The sequence below is a fragment of the Zootoca vivipara genome, chromosome Z2, assembly GCF_965207765.1.
Source record: "Zootoca vivipara chromosome Z2, rZooViv2.hap1.1, whole genome shotgun sequence".
In the NCBI taxonomy this organism is placed as follows: Eukaryota; Metazoa; Chordata; class Lepidosauria; order Squamata; family Lacertidae; genus Zootoca; species Zootoca vivipara.
In genome coordinates this window covers 21537784-21558141 of record NC_142585.1, presented here as the reverse complement: position 1 = coordinate 21558141, position 20358 = coordinate 21537784, and the positions used below count along the sequence as shown (strand labels likewise).

The window sequence follows — 20358 nt, the reverse complement described above, 5'->3', positions numbered from 1 at the left end:
AAGTTCTACAGACAGAAGCTGTCCAGAGAGTACATATGGCGGAAGGCAATCCTCCAAGGAAACTGGCCACAAGCCATTAAGGGCTTTATAGACCATTTCTTTATAGAAGATAAAGAGTATTGTGGCATCAAAGAGGCTAAATCTTTTTAAGTGTCCTAAGCAACTCCAATAGGGCATTACAAATGTATTCCTAAGTTGCAGGATACTCCCTCGGGTACATGAAGGTAACTATACGTAAGCAAGCATACTGAGTATTTATTGTAAAGCTTACAGTTGAATAATGTTTTAATAACAGGCTGCTTTATAAACATTAGAGTGACAGGTCTTTGTTTTAAAAATACACATTTTTGTATTTTGCAAAAAATTGTTAAATAGGGTTAGAGGAAAGAGATCTAAGATCTATTAATACATTTACCAGTACCAACTATGGAGAAAGGAACTCCATATATACCTTCACAGCAAACTCCATGCTTGAAGCCATGTGGATGCAGCGCTTACACACTGAATATGAGCCAACACCAATGTCCTCCTTAAGTTCATAAGCATCTGTGAATAGTGCACTGTTCCCACGAAGTTGCTAAAAGCAAACAAACTGTCATTTAAAGCTATACACAATTATTAACAATCATTTCATAAACTTCAGTAAATGATTCAGTTCCCAAACATATGTAAAATGTACTAGATGCTTCTGCAGTGTGCCGAAAGTGGTACAATAAAGACACAGAGCTGGGAAACAAGATCATAATTTATTGGCCAAACATAACTACTGATAGTTTTGTCTGCCTCAAACAGGACCCTAAGGACAAGAAAATGTAGCCATGAACTGTAAGGGAGACATTTATTCTCGATTCAGATTTGTCATGGCCAATAGCTAGTATAATAGATATTTGGATTGGATAGGGCTTTGGAAGCCTGATGATCTGCACCTAAATGTTAATTGCCTTATGTAAGATGTGAATAAGATATCCTACATAAGACATGTTCCCCGCTCCCTGAACCTCCAAAAAAAAACAATCGTCAGCTGGGAAAATGTGTGTACTAGCTAGAATTTTGAGATTTGACAAGTTTCATCCTCTATGTTTATTTATGAACCTGCTACAGCAAGGGTGGGGAACTAGATCCAGTTGGCAGGCTGGATTCTAAAATCCCTCCACCGTCCTCAAGGGCCAGCTTTGGAAGATGGGTGGAGCTGCCCACTTGTCAATCACCTGACATCAGGTCATGACTCAAGTGAGTTCTCTCTGAGTGCTAAATTAGGAAACACCTTTAAAGTCTGTTTGCAAGTGTGGTATGTATTCAAACCATGCCAGCAGGTGGACATTTTCCCTTTGCCGCTCTACACCTGGAAAAAATGACATTTTCCCTCTGCAGATCGGCAGAGGAAAAAACATTGTTTTCGGGCACGTTTTGAATTCCTACTATGCTTGTAAATGGACCTCAGAGGAGTTCCCTTTCAGCACTCATCGGCGGATAAACACTGAGAAGAAGTTCTTTTAAAAGCTTGTTCTCAGCACACCTTCAAAAGTCACTAGATTTCAGCACACGTTAGCTGATTGGCTCAGAGAAAAGCCCTACCAGCTTACTAGCAAGTTCCCAATGCAGCTGATTCCAGTCATGTATTCCAGCCATGTATTTGCCTGCCCCACTCCTGATATTACATATGACAACCCATATGATGCTACATATGATGTTCGGTGCAATACAGATGGGTGTGGCTTGGAGAAAACTGCCTCGCAGGCCAATTAGATCTGTGAGACAGAGGTCTTCTATTGCTGTGCTAGAGGATTAATATTCAGAAAATAGAAAATATGCATCCTGTATAAACAATATACCGTTGTTCGGTCCCAGCTCCTGCCAACCTAGCAGTTCGAAAGCACGTCAAAGTGCGAGTAGATAAATAGGTACCACTCCAAGCGGGAAGGTAAACGGCGTTTCCATGTGCTGCTCTGGTTCGCCAGAAGCGGCTTTGTCATGTTGGCCACATGACCTGGAAGCTGTACGCCGGCTCCCTCGGCCAATAATGCGAGATGAGCACCGTAACCCCAGAGTCGGTCACGACTGGACCTAATGGTCAGGGGTCCCTTTTCCTTTATAAACAATATTTGCTTAATAAGCAATTACTGCAAATCTTACTACTACACCGCTGGAAGTAGCTATTTCAATAGTTAAATGTGAATACAGGACCCAAGGTGGGAAAATGCAACCTTTTACCTGTACTATTGGCAATATGTTGTTGAGAGGGGAGATTTTGTGGTCTTCTATGGCAGTAGTTGCGACAAAGCTAAAGCCTTTGAAGAGCTGGTGTGCATTAGCACTAGGTGGAACTCCTGGAGAATCTAATGATTAAATTTACATTACGTTAGACAGCCCATAATACGTGTTTTCCCACTGCAGTTATGGATTTTTTTTTCACTTTTTGAAAAATAAAGGCAAGTATAAATACTAAGCTCATTTACATTTACAAGAATTTAATGGATCTATAAGAGGAAGAAACTGTGACAAAGGCAGAAGGAATAAAGGGCTACTTTGTCTTCTTTCTCAGATTTGTTTTTCAAACAATTAACTTGAGGATTTAATTTCAAAAAAGGATCAAAAAGCATTTTTAAAAGGAAGCAAATTAATGATATCCTCAAGATATTATTGATAGAGTGTTTGCTATAAGTGACCAATACAATAATTATATGTGAGCTGATTATTGTTTTTCAGCAAATTAGATCTGTTCCAACACTGCTTGGATTTTAAATGAAATTTACACTGTAAATGGGCGTGGTAGAGAAAAGTTTATATTGTTTTTGTTTCTTTGTTTTACCAATTTACCTTTTGGTGTTTTTGCTGTGAATTCTGGATCAAAACAAAATGTGTCTTCTGGCCTCCCAGAAGCAGGTTTAAATGGAGGCAGAATCTCTCTCCTGAATAGTTTCTGAAAATGGAATTGCAATAGTATATTATTTCCTCATGAGCGCAAACACACCACATGCAAATTAAAGCATCAAAATGTAAAGTAGGTATTTCTCTTTAAGTTGGGTTCACCTGATTCTCTAGTGTGAATCTGAAGAACTTCCAAAAGGCTACAAAAAAAAAAAACAATTCTCTGCATGCTTGAGTGGGGGGAAAAGACAAGAAAAATATGATCTTTCTCCTGACTCACTTCTAGTACACAATGGCTGGACTTGCACATTAACGCTAAGCCATGGCTTAACAGTACATGCATGAGTTGTAGTGAGCTCCAGTGAAACATTGGGTTTCTACTCTCACTTCCTCTTCTCTTCCTGTAAAGTTGGAAAAAGGACTTCCACAGAGAATGGTTATATTCTAATAAGATATAAGGCTATGAAGATCTTAATACGTAGACAGGAAATGCAATGAGACTGAATTGCTTAAGATAAAAAATATTCAGTATAGCAAGTATATCTTTGGACATTCCACTGACTGTTGGTATCCATCAGCAAATGTTTGGTAAGCAAATAAAATTGATTAGATCAAAGTTTGATCTAATGGTAAATGAAAGCAAGCCAGAGAGAAATTAAATGAAAAGTGGAATCAAAGATGATACAGAGACTTTGGAGAAGAATATGGGTAAAGGATTGGCAGAACCAGAGGGTGAAATAGTAGAGTTGGGGGGAACAGATAGTGAAATGGAAAAGCCCTTCACAAGGGTGTTTGGAGGAAAGAAACAGCGAAATGGTGGATTTTCTGCAGGAATGGAATGAAGTCATGGATGGAGAGAGATGGGATCTGTAATCAATAGAGCTGAGAAAGAAATGCTCTCTGTGTACAATTTTGAATGAACTCCAAAGAAAAAGCTTTCAAACCTCTGGCCCTTTTCTTGGAAATGTTTTTTAGATAAGGATGCAAAACCACATCAAACCCAATAGGAAATTGGACCTGAAGACACTGAACTGGGGGCGAATTAATGGATACATAACAAAAAAAGAACTATGGAATAATATCTCAATATATGATAACAGCGGAGAGACTTATGTGGACAATGACAGAATTTTTATTATTATTGTTAAATATAGAGGCATGGTTGTTGAACTTATTGGAGGCAAAGTTGATATGTTCGATTAGAGGAAAGCCATTCCTGTCTTTTATTAATAAGATAAAAATTAGAGTGTGAAATGAGAAAATGAATGAATTTTAGATATTTAGGGCTGAAGGTTGGAAATGGCCGCTTACCTGGTGCCAGGGTGGGTGGCAGTTGTGGTGTGTCACAGCTGCCCCTCTACTCCCCATGGGACAAGATGCCACTTCATAGCGGCTGATCGTTTGGGGATCCACAGGAGAACACGTCATCCTCAAAATTCAAATTGCCAAATCAAGGGCATGCTGGAGGCTGGGATTGAGCGGTGACCAGAGTGGATAAGTCTTCACTCTGGTTTGACACCTGAATATTTAGATTGGTTGTGCCCGAGTTCAGGACCACTATGGTTTAATAATTGCTGTATTTGGAGTCAGGAAGGAATTTTCCTGCAAACAGATTGGGCCCTCTTGGAGGTTTTGCCTTCCTCGTAGCAAAAAGGCATTGAGTTGAGATGAAGAGGTGTGATGTCAGGATATCCCATTAAAGGGGACTAAATGGGCCTCTGTCCAGTTTAAAAGGCCATAGACTGTTTAATTAACCAAAGGCCTGGGAGAAGAGGAGTGTTTTTGCCTGGTGCCTAAAGATATAGAAGAAAGGCACCAGATGATCCTCCTCAAGCATTACGCAACTAGGGAGTTCCCACAGAAAGGACTCACTTTCCTGGAGGAGATACATGAAGAAAGATACATGATGACTGTAGGGTCTGGGTCGGTTCATATGTGATTCTCCCTTAATGTTTTTTCTTTTTAGAAAATAGGTTTTCTAAATAGATGCTAGAAGTACACAATGGTTGGCTGCTTGAACAATTTGATATATCCCACATTTTTATTTTTATTTTTAAAAAGGCAACATTACAAAAATGGAGTGTTAAATTTCAGCCTTCTTTTATCTACTCACATTCCAATCAATGGTTGAAAAGAAAGGATGTCTCTTGATTTCTTCAACCCCATCAGGACCAGCTCCTGTCATTGAAGGAAATGAAAGGGACTAAATCAAACAGCGTAAAGAAAAATCTTGTGGGGCATCCAAAGAGGCTTTGACTTTTAGTTGCTCAAATAGCACCTCTCTACCTTACCTAAAATATATTGGAATACAGTTTCAAAACTAAGGGTTTTGAGTTATAGTTTTGAATAGTGGACTGTTGTCTCTTAACACAATTTAGTTGATATGCCTCAAACCTTGGGCACTCTTTGAATCCCAGCCAATATTTAGTAACCAGATTTAGGAGAAAGTCTGAGGATATGGAACACATCTACTTATAGCATTTGAAGTGAAATAAAAATTCCAGGATTGACCAGTTTTTTCACCTTCAGGTGTACCATGAAAATGAAAAAAGAACCAAGATGGTTTACATCAGGTACCGTACCCACACATACATCACTACCCAGAACAAAAAAGCCCCTGTCACAGTTATTAGCAGACTACTATAATTTTATCTTTGGGAACACAGTATTTTATTAGTGCTTTATACAACAAGTTCAGAACAGAATACATCCCAAAGGAGCTACATAAACTACATCAAGGTGAGGAACCTCTATCCCTCTGTAAGTTATTGTAGACCAACTCCCTTCAGCCAAAGCCTGCAAGTTCAATGGTCAAAGATGAGGAGTTTTAGTTCAGCAACATTTGCATGGCCACAGGTTCCCCACCCAAACTACATTATTTTGAATGACGGCTCATTTTGATGAAGCAGAGTATGATTCATTATAACTTGAACACAAGCAGCAATTAGAGTCAGGCTGTATCAGAAGACGAAAAAGAATGGATGTGAGGCCACCACCTGTCCTGTCATTTGGCAGCAGTCATTACATCAGGCTGCAGCAGAGAAAGAACAAGAAGAGATGCAGAGGACACACCATTGATTCCACTGAAAGACCAGCAATGCTACTGAAGTTTTCCACTCTAACAGGTCATTAGAACAACTTGAACTCAATTTGCTCATTTCCTCTTTTTTTCAAATCTATTTTCCATGGGAAATAGTATAACCTTTGCATAAGCCAGGACAGACCAGAACTTAATATTTAACACTCAACGAAATGCTTGGTTCGAAAGCATCTTTAAGACATATCCTTCTGTGGTTTTGCGAAGATTCAACAGAATGAATCTATGATAAACAACTAAAATAAGCAGGCCTTAGTTGCTTACAATATAGGCCAGTGATGGCGAACCTTTTAGAGACCGAGTGCCCAAACTGCAACCCACAACCCACTTATTTATCGCAGAGTGCCAACACAGCAATTTAACCTGAATACTGAGGTTGTAGTTTAGAAGGGGAGGTTGGCACATCCATGCAGAGAGGGAATGGAGAAATACAGTGGTACCTCAGTTTTTAAACAGCTTAGTTCTCGAACTGCTTGGAACCCGAACACTTCAAACCCAGAAATGAGTGTTCTGGTTTTCAAACCCTTTTCGGAAGCGGAACATGCTCTGTTCAGAGTATAACTTTCATTTTGAGTGCCACACTTCTAGTGTGAGGGAAGCCTGGGCTGGGGCGGCAAGCAAGCAAGCAAGGGATGTCACCACCACCTGCACCCCCCAGCCTGCTCCTGCTTGCAGGCATATAGGAGTGGAATCGGGCTACTCTGCATGGGAACAGGAGCTTGATTGGGGCTGCTCAGCTGGGGAGGTGCAGGCTCCATCACACTTTCCATTGAGGGGTTTGCAGCGGCACTCCCCTCCAGGGAGAAGTTTAAAGGAGCCTCCAGTTCCGCATCAGATCCCCTGCAAGCTGGAGTTTGTGGCTACATTTTGTACACACACATCCCGGCGCCCCATCTGAGGCACTTCTACTCGGACACAAGTTTAGCTGAGGACTTGACACGCTGCCCTTGCCTTCTACCAGCCCTTTGCTGGGGCAACAGCGCACGTGCCCACAGAGAGGGCTCTGAGTTTCCCCTCTGGCACGCATGCCATAAGTTCGCCAACACTAATCTAGGCGATACAAACTTACCTAACCTATTTGAAGGATTCCTTTTAAACAACATCCGGAGAAGACTTTGAGCTTCAGTACTAAGAAACTGTGGCATGCCTAGTTTTGCTCTAGAAAAAGAGAGAATTCATATTCAAAGTATACTCATTAATTAAATAAAACATAGACTATGATCTGTGCAATACACTTCAATGCAACAAGAAAGTATGCAGTTCAATTCAATTACCCTAAAAGAGCACATTTAAAATGGGTTTACCTATTCATGTCATCCACTTTCTATATTGCATCTCACGCAGAATTGCATATCATTCATCTATTCCAGATAAACAAACAATTTGCTGGGAATACAATACTCCATTATGCTTTCATGAGCTGACTATTTAATCAGAGTTCTTTGCAAAGCTTTTCTCCCCATTCCGTAGTCCAAAATCATTGAGCAAGTCACCAGAACAGATGCCCAGTCCCAAAAGCACTCACTGTGACTGGTGAGTGGCAAGAATCTAGTATACAATCTGGCAAGTAAAAGTGTTCATCACTTTTCCAAGAAATATATCTGATACTATACAGAAGCTTTTTAAAAAACGGGGTGGGGGAATGAACACAGTGATCTTAACCATTGCACAAAAACCTGCCAGCATCGCCAGAGCAAGTTTCTTGCAACACTAACCAAAAGCTATGGTTTGCAACATTGTGCCTCTGCTGCTGGCAAGCCCCAAACTAACCCAATTCTAAAGATTAAACCGTTTGACTGTAAGTTTAATAAGCAAAGACCCTCTAAAGCATGGGTAGTCAACCTTTTTATACCTACCACCCACTAATGCATCTTTCTTGATGGTAACATTTCCTTACTGCCCACCAGTGCTCAATGGGGGGAGGATTCAGCTTGTGCTGTAGAACCCCCTACCACCCACCTAGAATCCTGAAATGCCCACTACTGGGCCATAGGGACCAGGTTGACAACCCCTGGTCTAAAGCATAGAAGCCATTGAAATTTAAAGAAAATGCCATCTCCAAAATGTAATTTGTTCATTTGTAGAATACATTTTCTAATCATTTAGGTCATGAAGAAAACTGTATTTTTACTCTATATTTTCTTTCATTCAAGTTAAAGATTGTTGTATGGTATTAGTCAGATATAATTTGTATTATACTTTCTAAGTTGGAAATACTTAGAAATAGAAATATTTTGAGATAGAGAACAGAAAAATACTTACTTGAGGATCATATTCATAGTTTCATTTCGATCTTTACCTTGAAATGGTAGTGTACCAGTAAGCATTTCAAACTGGGAAAGAAATAACCTCAGATCAAACTTTTATAAAATCTAATTTTAATTTGGAGGAATTTTGAACTGGGGGTAGGAAAGCAGCAAGAAAATAAAATAGCTAGACATGGAATTTATGATAAATTGCCCCACGGAGTTTGGAGGGCCATTAGTTAAAATGCAGCAATACTATTGGCAATTGATAGTTTGTTCAGCCATGGCACATACAGACATACTTATTGAATATTCCAACAAAAACAAAATGCCCTTGGCTAAAATTCAGTCCATGAGTTTGTTTTAGTTGTTCATTACCACAATAAAAAGCACAAAGGAATATAAGATTCTTCAATCAAATGGTTATGCTAAAATGTATTAAGGTTTTCACTGTCAACTTCCGCTTGGATCGCCGTAGAAGATGGCTGAAAAAACCATCTCTCTGGTTCCCACAGGGTAATTTACGAGGCTGTAAATGGGAGTATGCAGCCTCCTGAAGGGGGTACGGGAAGATGCAGTCTCATCCGCAGATGCCCACCACCAGCTTTGACTTCGGAAGGAAGGAGGGGCTGGGGGCACTGGATGGAAAGCCCCCATGGGAGCCTGGATCTCCCGGGACGCCGATTCTATGAGCGAAAACAGGCTCCATGACAAGAGAAAGATTGGATATAAGTCGTGGACATGCTTCAGACAAGGAAAGAAGATTTATTCTGCTAAGCTCAGCCACTGAGAAAACAAAATATAACAGAGGAATGTACCCAAGAGCAAGAAATGGTATGTGACGGAGCTGAAGGGGGGAGCGAGAACTTTCTAACTCTGGTTTACTGTGCCTTACAATTTACTTAACAAAACTCCCTCCTGAAGAACTGTAAACAACATTTATAAAGCAAGCGAGATCGGAAAGTGGGAAATTTATTGAATTAATATGGTTTCTTAAATATATAAACTGTGTGAATTGAAAATATAAATAATTGAAGTATGTATTTTTGGATTCACTTGGAATGTGGTTAAAGATTCCTTAAAACATGGACATCAAAGAGAAGCAATCTCATTAGGGTTAATTGTTTAATTGATATTTGTATAATTTGAAAATGGATTAGATATTTAAATTGGAAAATCTAATAAAAATGTTTATAAAAAAAGGTTTTCATTGTCAAAATATTGTGTGGTGAAATGTTTTCAGTTGCTGTACTTCAGTTATTCAACACAGAAAATAACTACAAATTTCACAGAGAAGGAAGTATATTTTAAAACAAAAACTTTCTCAGATTTTAAGCTGGGCAATATAATGCTATATCAAATATCTTGACAATCACAAAAACATGTGGACAATGGCAACACCATACAGCACATCTAATTGTCATGTAAAATTAGGTAATGAAATTTACAGTACCATAAGAACACCAAATGACCACCAATCAGCACTCTGGTTGTGGCCTCGTCTGTTTACAACTTCAGGAGCCATGTACTCTACAGTACCACAGAAAGAATAGGCTTTCTTTTCTTGATCCACAGATTCTTTGCTGAGGCCGAAGTCTAAAACAGTATTATAAAATATTTCACATAAAGCAACTTTGTGCCACAGGGGCTGCAAAACATTACAAGCTTGAACTGTGTATTTTTTAGTATACTATCCTATAGCCCATAGGACAGAAAAAAATGGGATGCAAAACAGCTGATCAATGAACTCTCAAACAGAAAAATAACTGAAACATAAGCAAACTGCATGATAACAAGGTATTATTTTACTGTTTTATTTCCTGTACTATAATGGCTTCATGTGCTCAGGGTTAATTAATATTATATTATTGGCCTAAAGGCAAAATAATGAAAGATACAAACAAAGTGGTTGCCATACGGTTCCACCAATATATAAGCTTCAATGGCTCATGGAAATATTAATAAGTCACTCTTGGCTTATTATACTTCAAACAAAATTAAATAGTTTTTTAAAAAGTGGATCTAAAAAAAAAGCACTATGCTGGAAGACCGAACATAATCTGTACATACAATATAACATTTATTTTAAGGTATGCTTTCAGTGCTGCTCATAATAAATGCACACAGTGAATACAAGGACAGCAGAGTTTATTAAATAAGTTGGCCTCCTAACAAGACATTCTATGTGCACGCAGGTCCCACTATCTGCCCTTGTTACCTGCAAATTCACTTATCTGAACACAAGGAATTATGCCCAAATCTTGATATATACACAGCTGACTCCGAAATTCCAACAGCCAGAGTTTGCTCATTTCCTTATTTGTTTGTGCTTTGCTCATCAGTGGCAGCCATTTTGGGGCAGAAATCATGGACAGAGGGAGGGGAGAGTGAAATCTGACAAATCAGAGAGCAGGAGAAGTTGGACAAATCAGTTTTTCTTTGTAATCCTTTTGCTGGTTGGTTGCAGCCATTTTAGAAAGAAACTATGGTGGGACGGGGCAGAAAATGATCATGGATTATAAATGTTCTAATAGGGGGGAAATGGAAATCATTAGCTCATTGTGTGAATGCTCACCCAACAAATGATTCCCCTGGAACTGTAAGTGGAATCTGCGTGTACAAACCTCTTGCCAAATTCTTGCTGTACAATGTAACATGAAAATGTTCGTCAATGGCAAAACTATTACTGAAAAGTCTCATTTTTATCTAACATAAGGAATTATGGCTGTATTTTTAAAGACATAGAAACATGCCAGTAGCAGCTCATATTGACAAAGCTGCTGCTTGGTTTAAAATCAGTTTGCCTCCAGCTGCTGTGATTGAAGTTTCAAGGAAAGAACAGGTTACAAGAATCGATCATGTCCAGTTTTCTATAAAGCTTTTTCAGACCATTAAATCTTTACATGGCTTCCACCAGTGTCCAGAAGCACAGTCTGCAAGTTAATCCAATGGTACAAAGGCAAAACCAGCCAAGAAAAAGTAAGGGGAGTGTGTGTGTGTGTATGTGCATGCATGTTTAACTTTCATCTGTAATATTGTCTCGCTCCCCCTCAGGATTTAGTTTAAAGCTCTCCTGATTAGGTTCTCGAGACTCTTAGCAAACATATTCTTGCCAACCGCTATGAGGTTGAGGTGCAGCAAATGCCCGTTTACAAGTTCACATCGTAATAGCATTCAAACATAATATCATACAATCATATTATTAAATCAATCAGCCATCTCATTCAATCATAGAATCATTCATAATTATAATAACATTGCAATACAATCATAATATCATACAATTACATAATCATAGACACACCACACCATACAACCACACAATGAGATCAATATCACATAATCATAATATTTCCCAATCACAATATCATAACAATGCCATCAGCAAATATCATAGCCCTCAGCTCCTCAGCCACATACCCCACCCCCACCCCAGCTGGCCAATGCAAAATGAATTTCAAGGAGAGGGAAATTAAGCCTCTCCCATTTTACACTGGTCATCAGCAACATATGCTGGAGGAGTTGGATATAGGTTAATTTCCTTCATTAATGATCATATGATATGACTGGATGATTGTACAATATGATAGTGTGATATTGTGATGGTATGATATTGTTATATTGATTGTATAATTGTGTGACCATATGATATTATGACTGTATGATTTTGCTATTATGATAGTATGATATCATGATTATATACTATTATATGATATGATTGTTTGATATTATGATTGCATATTATATTATGATTGTATAATTTGTTTTAGCTCCTTGTGCCCCTTTAGAACAATACATTTCACAACTTAATGTTGTCTTCTACAAAGAATTGACTTTGCTAACAATGCCACACCAAAAGCTTAGTAAGCTTGACCAAATAACATGTTTTTTTCATTTCGTTTGCTGTGGCTATGCAAAATACTGCCAAAATTCACTTGTAAATGCCTACTTTGCTTTTTTGTCCCTTATAATAAAGCTGAAGAGAATTTAAAGCGTGCTTGCTAACAAGCAAATTTCAACTATATTTTAGCATCTTTCTATTAAAATTGAAGCCTGCAAAATAATGCACTATTCCCCTCCATGACAGAAAGAACATTCTGTTCTAAATTCCAGTTCCCCCACGACTGCAGAAGCAAGGGAAAGGGACATTCCAGACCTATCCAAAGAACAAGACCCACCAACTACTATTCAAGAAAGAATGCCAGCAAGTGAAGATCAACCAGGCCCAAACTGGATGTAAAGACATGCTTAGAGGCCAGTACTTTGTTCAGCTGACCAGAAGTACTGATCTCTAACCTCCCCTTGCCCCTTTTCTCCTAGAGCCATTCTTTTGCTTTTTTTTCTTCTTTTCTTTTTAACTGAGGTGAGCCACTTTGGGAGAAAACAATTTTCTACAAAACGTGACAAAAATAAGATAAATGTAAACCATCCACATGGAACCTAAACAGGGATTTTACCAATCCTCACTCATCCTAAATTTGGGGTGAACCAGCTCCTCCCTGCATACTATTTTTCCTGTTTTTTCAAGAGTAAAAATTGAAAATTTTGAAGGACCCAGATGAATTTTCTCTCTTTCATTCTTTCTGGAATGACTGAAAGACTAAACTCAGATTGTTTAGTATGAAGATAATTAAGGCAATCTACAATGATAATATATCTACCTCTACTTATGCAGGAGTTATGTTCTGGGGATCACACATAAAGCCAAAAGCGTGTATAGCCAAAACCCATTGGGTTCAATGGCAGGTGGGATTGCCAAAGTAATTCTTCCTGAAACCCTTGTCCCTTTGCAATTTTTTTTAGTTCCCCCCACAAGTGTGTAAATAGTACTTCTGCATAAATGTACTTTTATAGATGTATACAACATTTAAATCCAAGGTGCATTTCTGCACTTATACAACATTCCATCTACATGAGAGAAGTGTACTAGTTCTTCTTCCTGCTTGTCTTTGGTGACCTTTGATATACTTTGGAGATACTAGAAGCAAATATTCTGTGTCTGCTATCATTCTGACATAATCCCTCAACTCTCTCATCAAACAACTGTGACACACAGATCCTGATACAAAACTAAGACATTAATACTTTTGAGGCTACAATCCTTTGTGTGCTTACTTGTGGAAAAACACCACTAAACAGACTCTTACTTCTGAGTACACATGCAGTGGATTATTCTGTAAATTTCAGCAAGATGTCAGAAGGTATCCACCAACAAGTTCTTAAATAACTAAATGATCAAACTGCTGAGCTTCTATTTGAAATATTTCCACCTGATTTATAAATTTCACCTAAACTTTACAGTTTAACTGCTTGGGCTTTTTGCTATTTTTACTTTATGTGTCTTTTTTTAAATAAACTACTACCGGTATGAAGAAAAGTGTCTAATACATTTAGGAGCTGAATAAATATATATGAGCAATGTACAACAAATAGAAACTATGCCTGACAAACTGGGCCATCAAATTGGAACATAGTATCTGCTTCCATCATAATTTTGGACCAAGAAATGAATCTAACAGCTGACATCCTCTGCAGAAAAGCAGAAGTAGATTAAAAGAATCATGAGGATATTAAATTATACTTTGGGGTTCAGACCCACTAAAAAAAATGCAGACAAGAACCACTTCCACTTCACTGTTGAAAATCATTTCAACAAGGATCCATGGGTACTATTGCAAAAATAGAAGGCATTTCCTTTGGGCAACTGAGGTCTCAATTTCAGAGACCCCCCTTCTTGATGCAGCCTCCAAGCTCCAATGCCATTCTGATCCAGTGACTCCTTACAATAATCAGATGATTTTGCAGAAGCAAGGCATTGGTGGTGAAAAATTCAGAAGCTGAATATATATTCAATTCAGAAGCTAAACCAATATATTAATAATATATTGTTGCAAAATAAGTGCTTCGGCGCTATATTCCTGAATAACCATCTCTACCCCCATCCAGCCCGGATAATGAGGTACCACTCAGAGGACCTTCTAGCAGTTCCCACATTGCGAGAAGGGAACCAGGTAGATTACCTTCTCGGTAGCTGCACCTGCGCTATAGAAAGGTGTTAAGGAGGGGGGGAAACTACACACATAAAAACACTGTAAAAATGTTCTTTTAAAAAACGTTTTGAAAAAGACATTAACTTTTGCACAGCTCACTGTTGCTATTTAGTGTCACATTTGTATGTTGCACTTTACAACACATTTAAAATGTTTTATTTGCAGTTGTGTAGCTGAGTCCAGAGATAAACAATTATATAACTTTCCGTAGACATCTGAAGGCAGCCCTGTAGTGGGAAGATCGTAATGTTTAATGTTTCGTTGTGTTCTTTTATATTATTGGGCAGGGTACAAGAATGAACGAATGAATGAAATTCTTCTTCATCTTCTTCTTCTTCCCTGATTTAATAAAAAATCTCCAAGAAATGCTTAACAGTCAACAGGATGGTGTATGAGAATAGGTGAGCTTGCTGGCTAGGACATTGGAGGAAGTCACAACAGCTTACAACCTGGCTAGAAGAAAGTAATTTCTGGCTATATCCACAAGATCCTGACATACAATAACCTCTAATACTCTAAGTCTAAAATGATTGAAAATGCACAGGAAAAAATGCACATAACAACAGCTATGAAAAACTAAATGCAGTAGCTCCTATTACAACTTTTCAAGATACTTATATAAATATTTTTAAAAAGTTATATTGGTAAGTTCCACCTACCTGTTAACTTGATATGTCCTGCTTCATCAAGCAAAATGCTGAAAATTAAAATCCACATTCACCAATACACATAACAGGAGAATTTATAATACATTTAATTTAGCAAATGAAATAATAATTAAACCAATATTATTTATATACAGGCATTCCCCCCCCCAACCTTATGTGGAGGTTATGTTCCCAGGCTCTGCACATATATGTGAAAAATGGAGGGCACTATTGAGAGAGGCTGGGAAACAGCTCTCTCTCAGCAGATCTCATCCATCCCATCAGTCTTTCCAGGGTGGCTATGTACCCTTGGACGTGCATGCCCTGTCTGTCTCCAGTGACCAGAAAGTTGAGCTGTGGGTTGGTGGCTGGGTGGCTCCTGGTGCCCAACACTGCTGCTGGGCTTCTTGGCACTCTCCCTGGTGGTCTTGGAAGTTGCTGGAGACTGTTTATTTTTTATCTAATTTCTCCCCCACCCCTCAAGAAATAATGTTGCTGCCTATTTGTTGGGCGGCAAGGGAGAGGGCGATCAGAGGGCAGAGGGACTCTCAGATCCTGTCCAAGGAACAAAACTGACACAAGCGAGTGAGCGAGGGACGGGCAGATGGGCGGAGGCATGGAGCACCTCCCACCCCACAATGTCTCCGCTGCCGAGGAAGAAGACAAGGAGAGTGAGTTAGTGGAGGCGGCAAGACAATCAGAGCGGCCATGCAAGCTGTTCTCCCCCACTCTCCAGGTCTCTCCTGCTCTTTTCGAAGTGTTTTGGCACCATTTCCTGGTTTAAATCATTTATTTATTTCACGGTGATGCGTCTAAACATGGTCGCATGTGAATGGAATGCGCGTAAGTGGGGGGGTGCCTGTATTATATTAACAAATATGCAATACTCTATTTTCAATATATATTAGAATAAAATATCTAAACTTTCATGTGATTCTATATTCTGATTACAAAAAAGGCAAATAAATCTTCGAACAAGAGTACTGTAGTAACGGATAAAATACATTTTACTTTACTTTTCTGGCTTCAGGTCCCTGTACACAATTCCCAAGCTGTGCAGATGATCCAAAGCAAGGGCCAGTTCTGCGAGGTAGAATTTCACATCTTCCTCTGTAAACATAACCTAATAAGAACTATATAGATTTACATTCTGATCTTGTTAAATTTCTGCATATCTAAGATGACTATAAACTCCTGTAAGATCTAAAAAGCTGTGATGCATGTACCCCCCATAATCCAGGATGATGGGAGCTCAGGCTGTATATAGGCCATCAGAAAAGACAAGCTAGAGAGGGCTAGCATAAATCCTGCTAGCTCCCAACGGAACAGATATTCAGATCATTCCTCCTTCTTCCCCTCATCCCTGCTAAAAGATGACTGGGATGGACAGAAGGGAAGTAGAATGATGCTAAACTCCCTAACAGATCATCATGTGCTCTACTTGCACACCCACTCCCTCCACATAAAATAAAGATCTGAATGCAGTCCAGATACTCCTTGGTATAAAAATGCCAATAACTGATTTCAGAAAACAGCCATTTTATAAAAATAATTTGCAACTTGGAATGAAGTAGGTAGAGATGTAAATGCCAAAGTATATGAAGTATAAAAATATTTATAGAAACAGGTGGAAGAGATCCAAAGCAGAGTCAAGATTTTCATTTTCTCTTGTTCCGAGGAAAAGTAAATACTGAAACATACATTCCTGTTTTAGGAATGAGCAGTTGTAAATGGGAGGCACATTTCTCAGTCCATACTGTATACTGAAAGAATTACAGGACAATCCTATGTATACAGGCGTCCCCCCACTTACGCGGGGGTTACATTCTGGGGCCCCACACACGTAAGTGAAATTGCGTAAAATGAGGAGCGGCCCCCTTTATTAGGGAGGGCGTGCGGGGAGGAGAGAGAGAGAGACTAACCCCGGAATTTGCCCAGGGCTTCTGCCAAGCCTGTCTCAAGTCCACCTGTGTGCCCGAAGGGAACCAGTGTGAACAGTGCTGGCAGCTCACCACGGAGAGCAAGGGCCGATAAGAGCACCCAGCAGAACTAGCGCCAGAATGGGGACGTGGACACGCGGCCGAGTGGCAGGGAAAAGGCATCTCCCGACCCCACGTCAATAGAAGGCTGCCTTCCCTTACTCAATAGAAGGCCAGAGCGACAAGCCTCAAGCAAGGGAAGGTCGGTCTATTTATTTATTTATTTATTTATTCATTCATTCATTCATTCATTCATTTGCTTGCTACCCGCATAAACGTGGTCGTGCATGAATGGAATGCACAAAGTGGTGGGGTGCCTGTACTTCCCTGAAACATCCCACAGATTGAGTGTGCATAGGATTATAGCCTTCAGCTCATAAAAACCAAAGAAAGTTATTTAGGTCCAGAAGGGGGGAAAACTTTTATTGGCACAAATCAAGATGTCACAGAGATGTGGCACGGTTCTGAGTTCCCTAGAATTCAAGATCATGGAACAGAATCCAGAAGCTGACCTCATGGTTACTACATCAGCCTTATTTTTGTACTCTTTTGTTTTTCTTCACTTTTGTCACTCCCTAATTTGTGCAACATCTTGCTTGGTGAATAGTTCTGGATAACTCAAAAGCTTGCCACACTTCTGTGACAGTTTGTTTGGTCCTGGTGAATGTCCTTCCCAATTGTGGGTTCAGGAGCCTTACCCAAAACACACCCATTACTGGAAACTCTGCTCATTTAATTAAATAGGTCCAGCTACTTACAGTTTTCTAAGCTGGTATGTGTTTATGGTATATGTACTAATGTATATTCAATATATATCATGCAATGCACACATGTGGAAGGATAAAAATGTAAAATTACAACAAGATAGTCCATTTTGCCTAATGTAAATATTAATTTTGTTTTCAAAATTATAGAAATACGTACCTCTTTGGATAATCTTGTGAACACATCTCCTCCCCTGAGAAAATCCAATATTAAATATAGCTTCCCTTCAGTCTGAAAAGCTGATTTGAATAATCATAAGAATACTTCATCAAAATACTAAATTAATACCCACATGCTTATCTAGAACTCTAACTGTTTTAATACTATTTACAAATTAAAGTACTCAAGACTTTTTCTACAGCAAAGATCTAATTTTGTATCCAATTTTACAATTAAGCCTTTAAAGAAAGCAGGCAAAAACCATGAAAGTTAAATTCATCACGTTTGCATTCTTATTTGCATAAGTAGAAACCTCAATCTAAATTCAACTGAACTTTATTGAGACAGGAAAAGCAAACATGTAACAAATAGGCTTCATGGGGGAGTAGAATTAGCACTACAATTTGGTCATATTGAGGCAAAAAATCCATATTTAGCAGTGTGGTCACAGGCTACCAAGATGCCATACATTATCAGTGGTGTGAAGGGTCCTTTTAAAAATAGCTGCTTATAAAACTATGGCTATTTCCAGATTGGTCAAGAACATTTTTAAGACAGACCAAATAGTGCATTAAAGATCTCATTCAGTCCAGGGATTGATCATTGTTAGTTTCATGCATGTTCACTATCAGTTTATCATGCGTTCATTCATAATTAAGTTCTATTTTGCTTTCCCATCAGTCAGCAAATCCCCCCCAAAAATTTATAACAAAATGCTTATTAGAATTTTCATTTAAATATGCATTTCAATGGGCACAAAAATACTCACCATAGTGCAGTTTGACAATAAACGGATGATTTACTTCTACTAATATATCTCTCTCCATCTTTGTACGTACTCTATCTCGAACTGCAAACAGAAATGGTTGTTATCTATATTAAGCAAGATATCTGAATTAAATCAGCCACAGAAAACTTTATAAACAACCACAGTTTAGTTAAATGGCTATTTTGACTAAGAATTTGAGGGAAAATATATACAATAGGCAGAATTCACCAAGGAGCTTCTGTACACAAACCACTAATGTTTATTCTACAAAATGACCTTCACTGGAGAAGTTTGGATGGCCACCTGTCAGGGATCCCTGCATTTCAGAGAACTGGACTAGATAACCCTTGGGGTCCGTTCCAACTCTACAATTTATGATTGCACTGGGTCACCAACCAGATTCATACATACCCCATCAAAAATGTCAAGAGAAATTCACTGCAGTAGTATGATTTACAGGTATAACATGGTATATTTGGAGAGGCCATATCTGTTTAAACCTTTATTAAGACAAGCCCTTAAAAATATGTCATTTAAAGCTAGGGAATAAATACATGCTTTTGAAGAGTGTGTAGTCTTCAGCCTTGTTTTCAGTGTTCAGGATAAATACTGGAACAAATGCCCCTCAACTTGTGCAATTTTCACTTAACATGGATATTCTGTCCCTATATTTTACATCAAAATGAGCAACTGCCAGGCAGGATAAGCCCAGGCACTTTTTAGTCAGGAAATCAAGCATTGATTTAAGATGAAGGAAGCAACTGGTTTAAACAGAAGTCTACCATCATTAAGCCATACAGTTTGAAATAATCAATAAGCAAAACCCATTGAACTATTTCAGATGTATGCCCTTGAGGACTGTAGCCAAACACTTCAGGCCTACAACATATTTACTTAGGATATAAGTATCACTACCTTCAATTGAACTTGTAATAACTTTAGTATAGGAATGATTATTAAAATATAAAACAAGGCATGGTTATAGAAAAATGTTTTCACCTGGCACCTAAAGATAAGTACTGAAGGAGTCAGGGAAGCCTCCCTACAGAGAGCATTCCAGAAACAGGAGCCACAGCAGAGAAGGTCCATTCTCATGTTGCCACCCTCTGGTCCTCTTGTGTAAGGGGCACATGAAGAAGGGGCTCTAGCCAATGGACTGTATTATTTTTTAAAAAAATGCAAGCAAACCTTTTAAAGAAGCTTTCTTCAGAACTTTCATTGCATACAGCTGTCCAGCATCAGGACCAAAAATTTTCCTCACAAGGAAAACCTAACAAGAGAACAGAGATTAAATATTTTACAAATGCTTACTGAAATACACACAATGATTGCTTTTGAAAAGCTAATGTGAAGTTGTAATCCTTTAGTGCATATGTTTTCAAACTTTTTGGGTCCATGGCTCTCTTGACCAACTACATTCTTTCTGCAGCTGTGGGGTTGCCTGCAGAGCCAGCAGCCCCTCACCCCTCACTTGTGGAGGGTTCTCTCAGCCTCCTCTCTTCTCCCCTCTCCTTGGGAGTCCTCAGGGCAGCTGCAGCTGCCCCCCTCCCGGTCTCTGAGCTCCCCCCCCTGCCCCAAAGTGAGGTGCCTCCTTACACTGCCCCACAGGGGGCCTGGGAAGGACCCCCTGGCCAGTTCCAAAGGCACCATTCACCTGGAGAGCTTGTAGTCAGGACTGCTGCAACAAAGAGCTGTGCAAGCCTTTGGGAGGCAGAGACGCAAGAGGGCATCAGAGGAGGGAGGGAAGGAAAGAGGGGCAGAGGCCAGTGTTGCCCGTG

At 39.1% G+C, this 20358-nt stretch overlaps 1 protein-coding gene across 1 annotated transcript in view; it reads right to left on the bottom strand.

Moving 5' to 3' along the window:
- RPS6KA6 (ribosomal protein S6 kinase A6) overlaps positions 1 to 20358 on the bottom strand; it is a 59016-nt gene that overhangs the window by 10083 nt on the left and 28575 nt on the right. Inside the window, exons 4-15 of the mRNA XM_035113870.3 lie at positions 19769 to 19850; positions 18581 to 18661; positions 17812 to 17891; positions 15925 to 16031; positions 14921 to 14958; positions 9665 to 9807; positions 8228 to 8298; positions 7035 to 7123; positions 4982 to 5046; positions 2818 to 2920; positions 2212 to 2336; positions 452 to 577 (exon numbers count right to left, since the gene is read on the bottom strand). Coding sequence (XP_034969761.2) covers positions 452 to 577; positions 2212 to 2336; positions 2818 to 2920; positions 4982 to 5046; positions 7035 to 7123; positions 8228 to 8298; positions 9665 to 9807; positions 14921 to 14958; positions 15925 to 16031; positions 17812 to 17891; positions 18581 to 18661; positions 19769 to 19850 — 1110 coding nt within the window. The remainder of the gene's footprint in view (positions 1 to 451; positions 578 to 2211; positions 2337 to 2817; positions 2921 to 4981; positions 5047 to 7034; positions 7124 to 8227; positions 8299 to 9664; positions 9808 to 14920; positions 14959 to 15924; positions 16032 to 17811; positions 17892 to 18580; positions 18662 to 19768; positions 19851 to 20358) is intronic.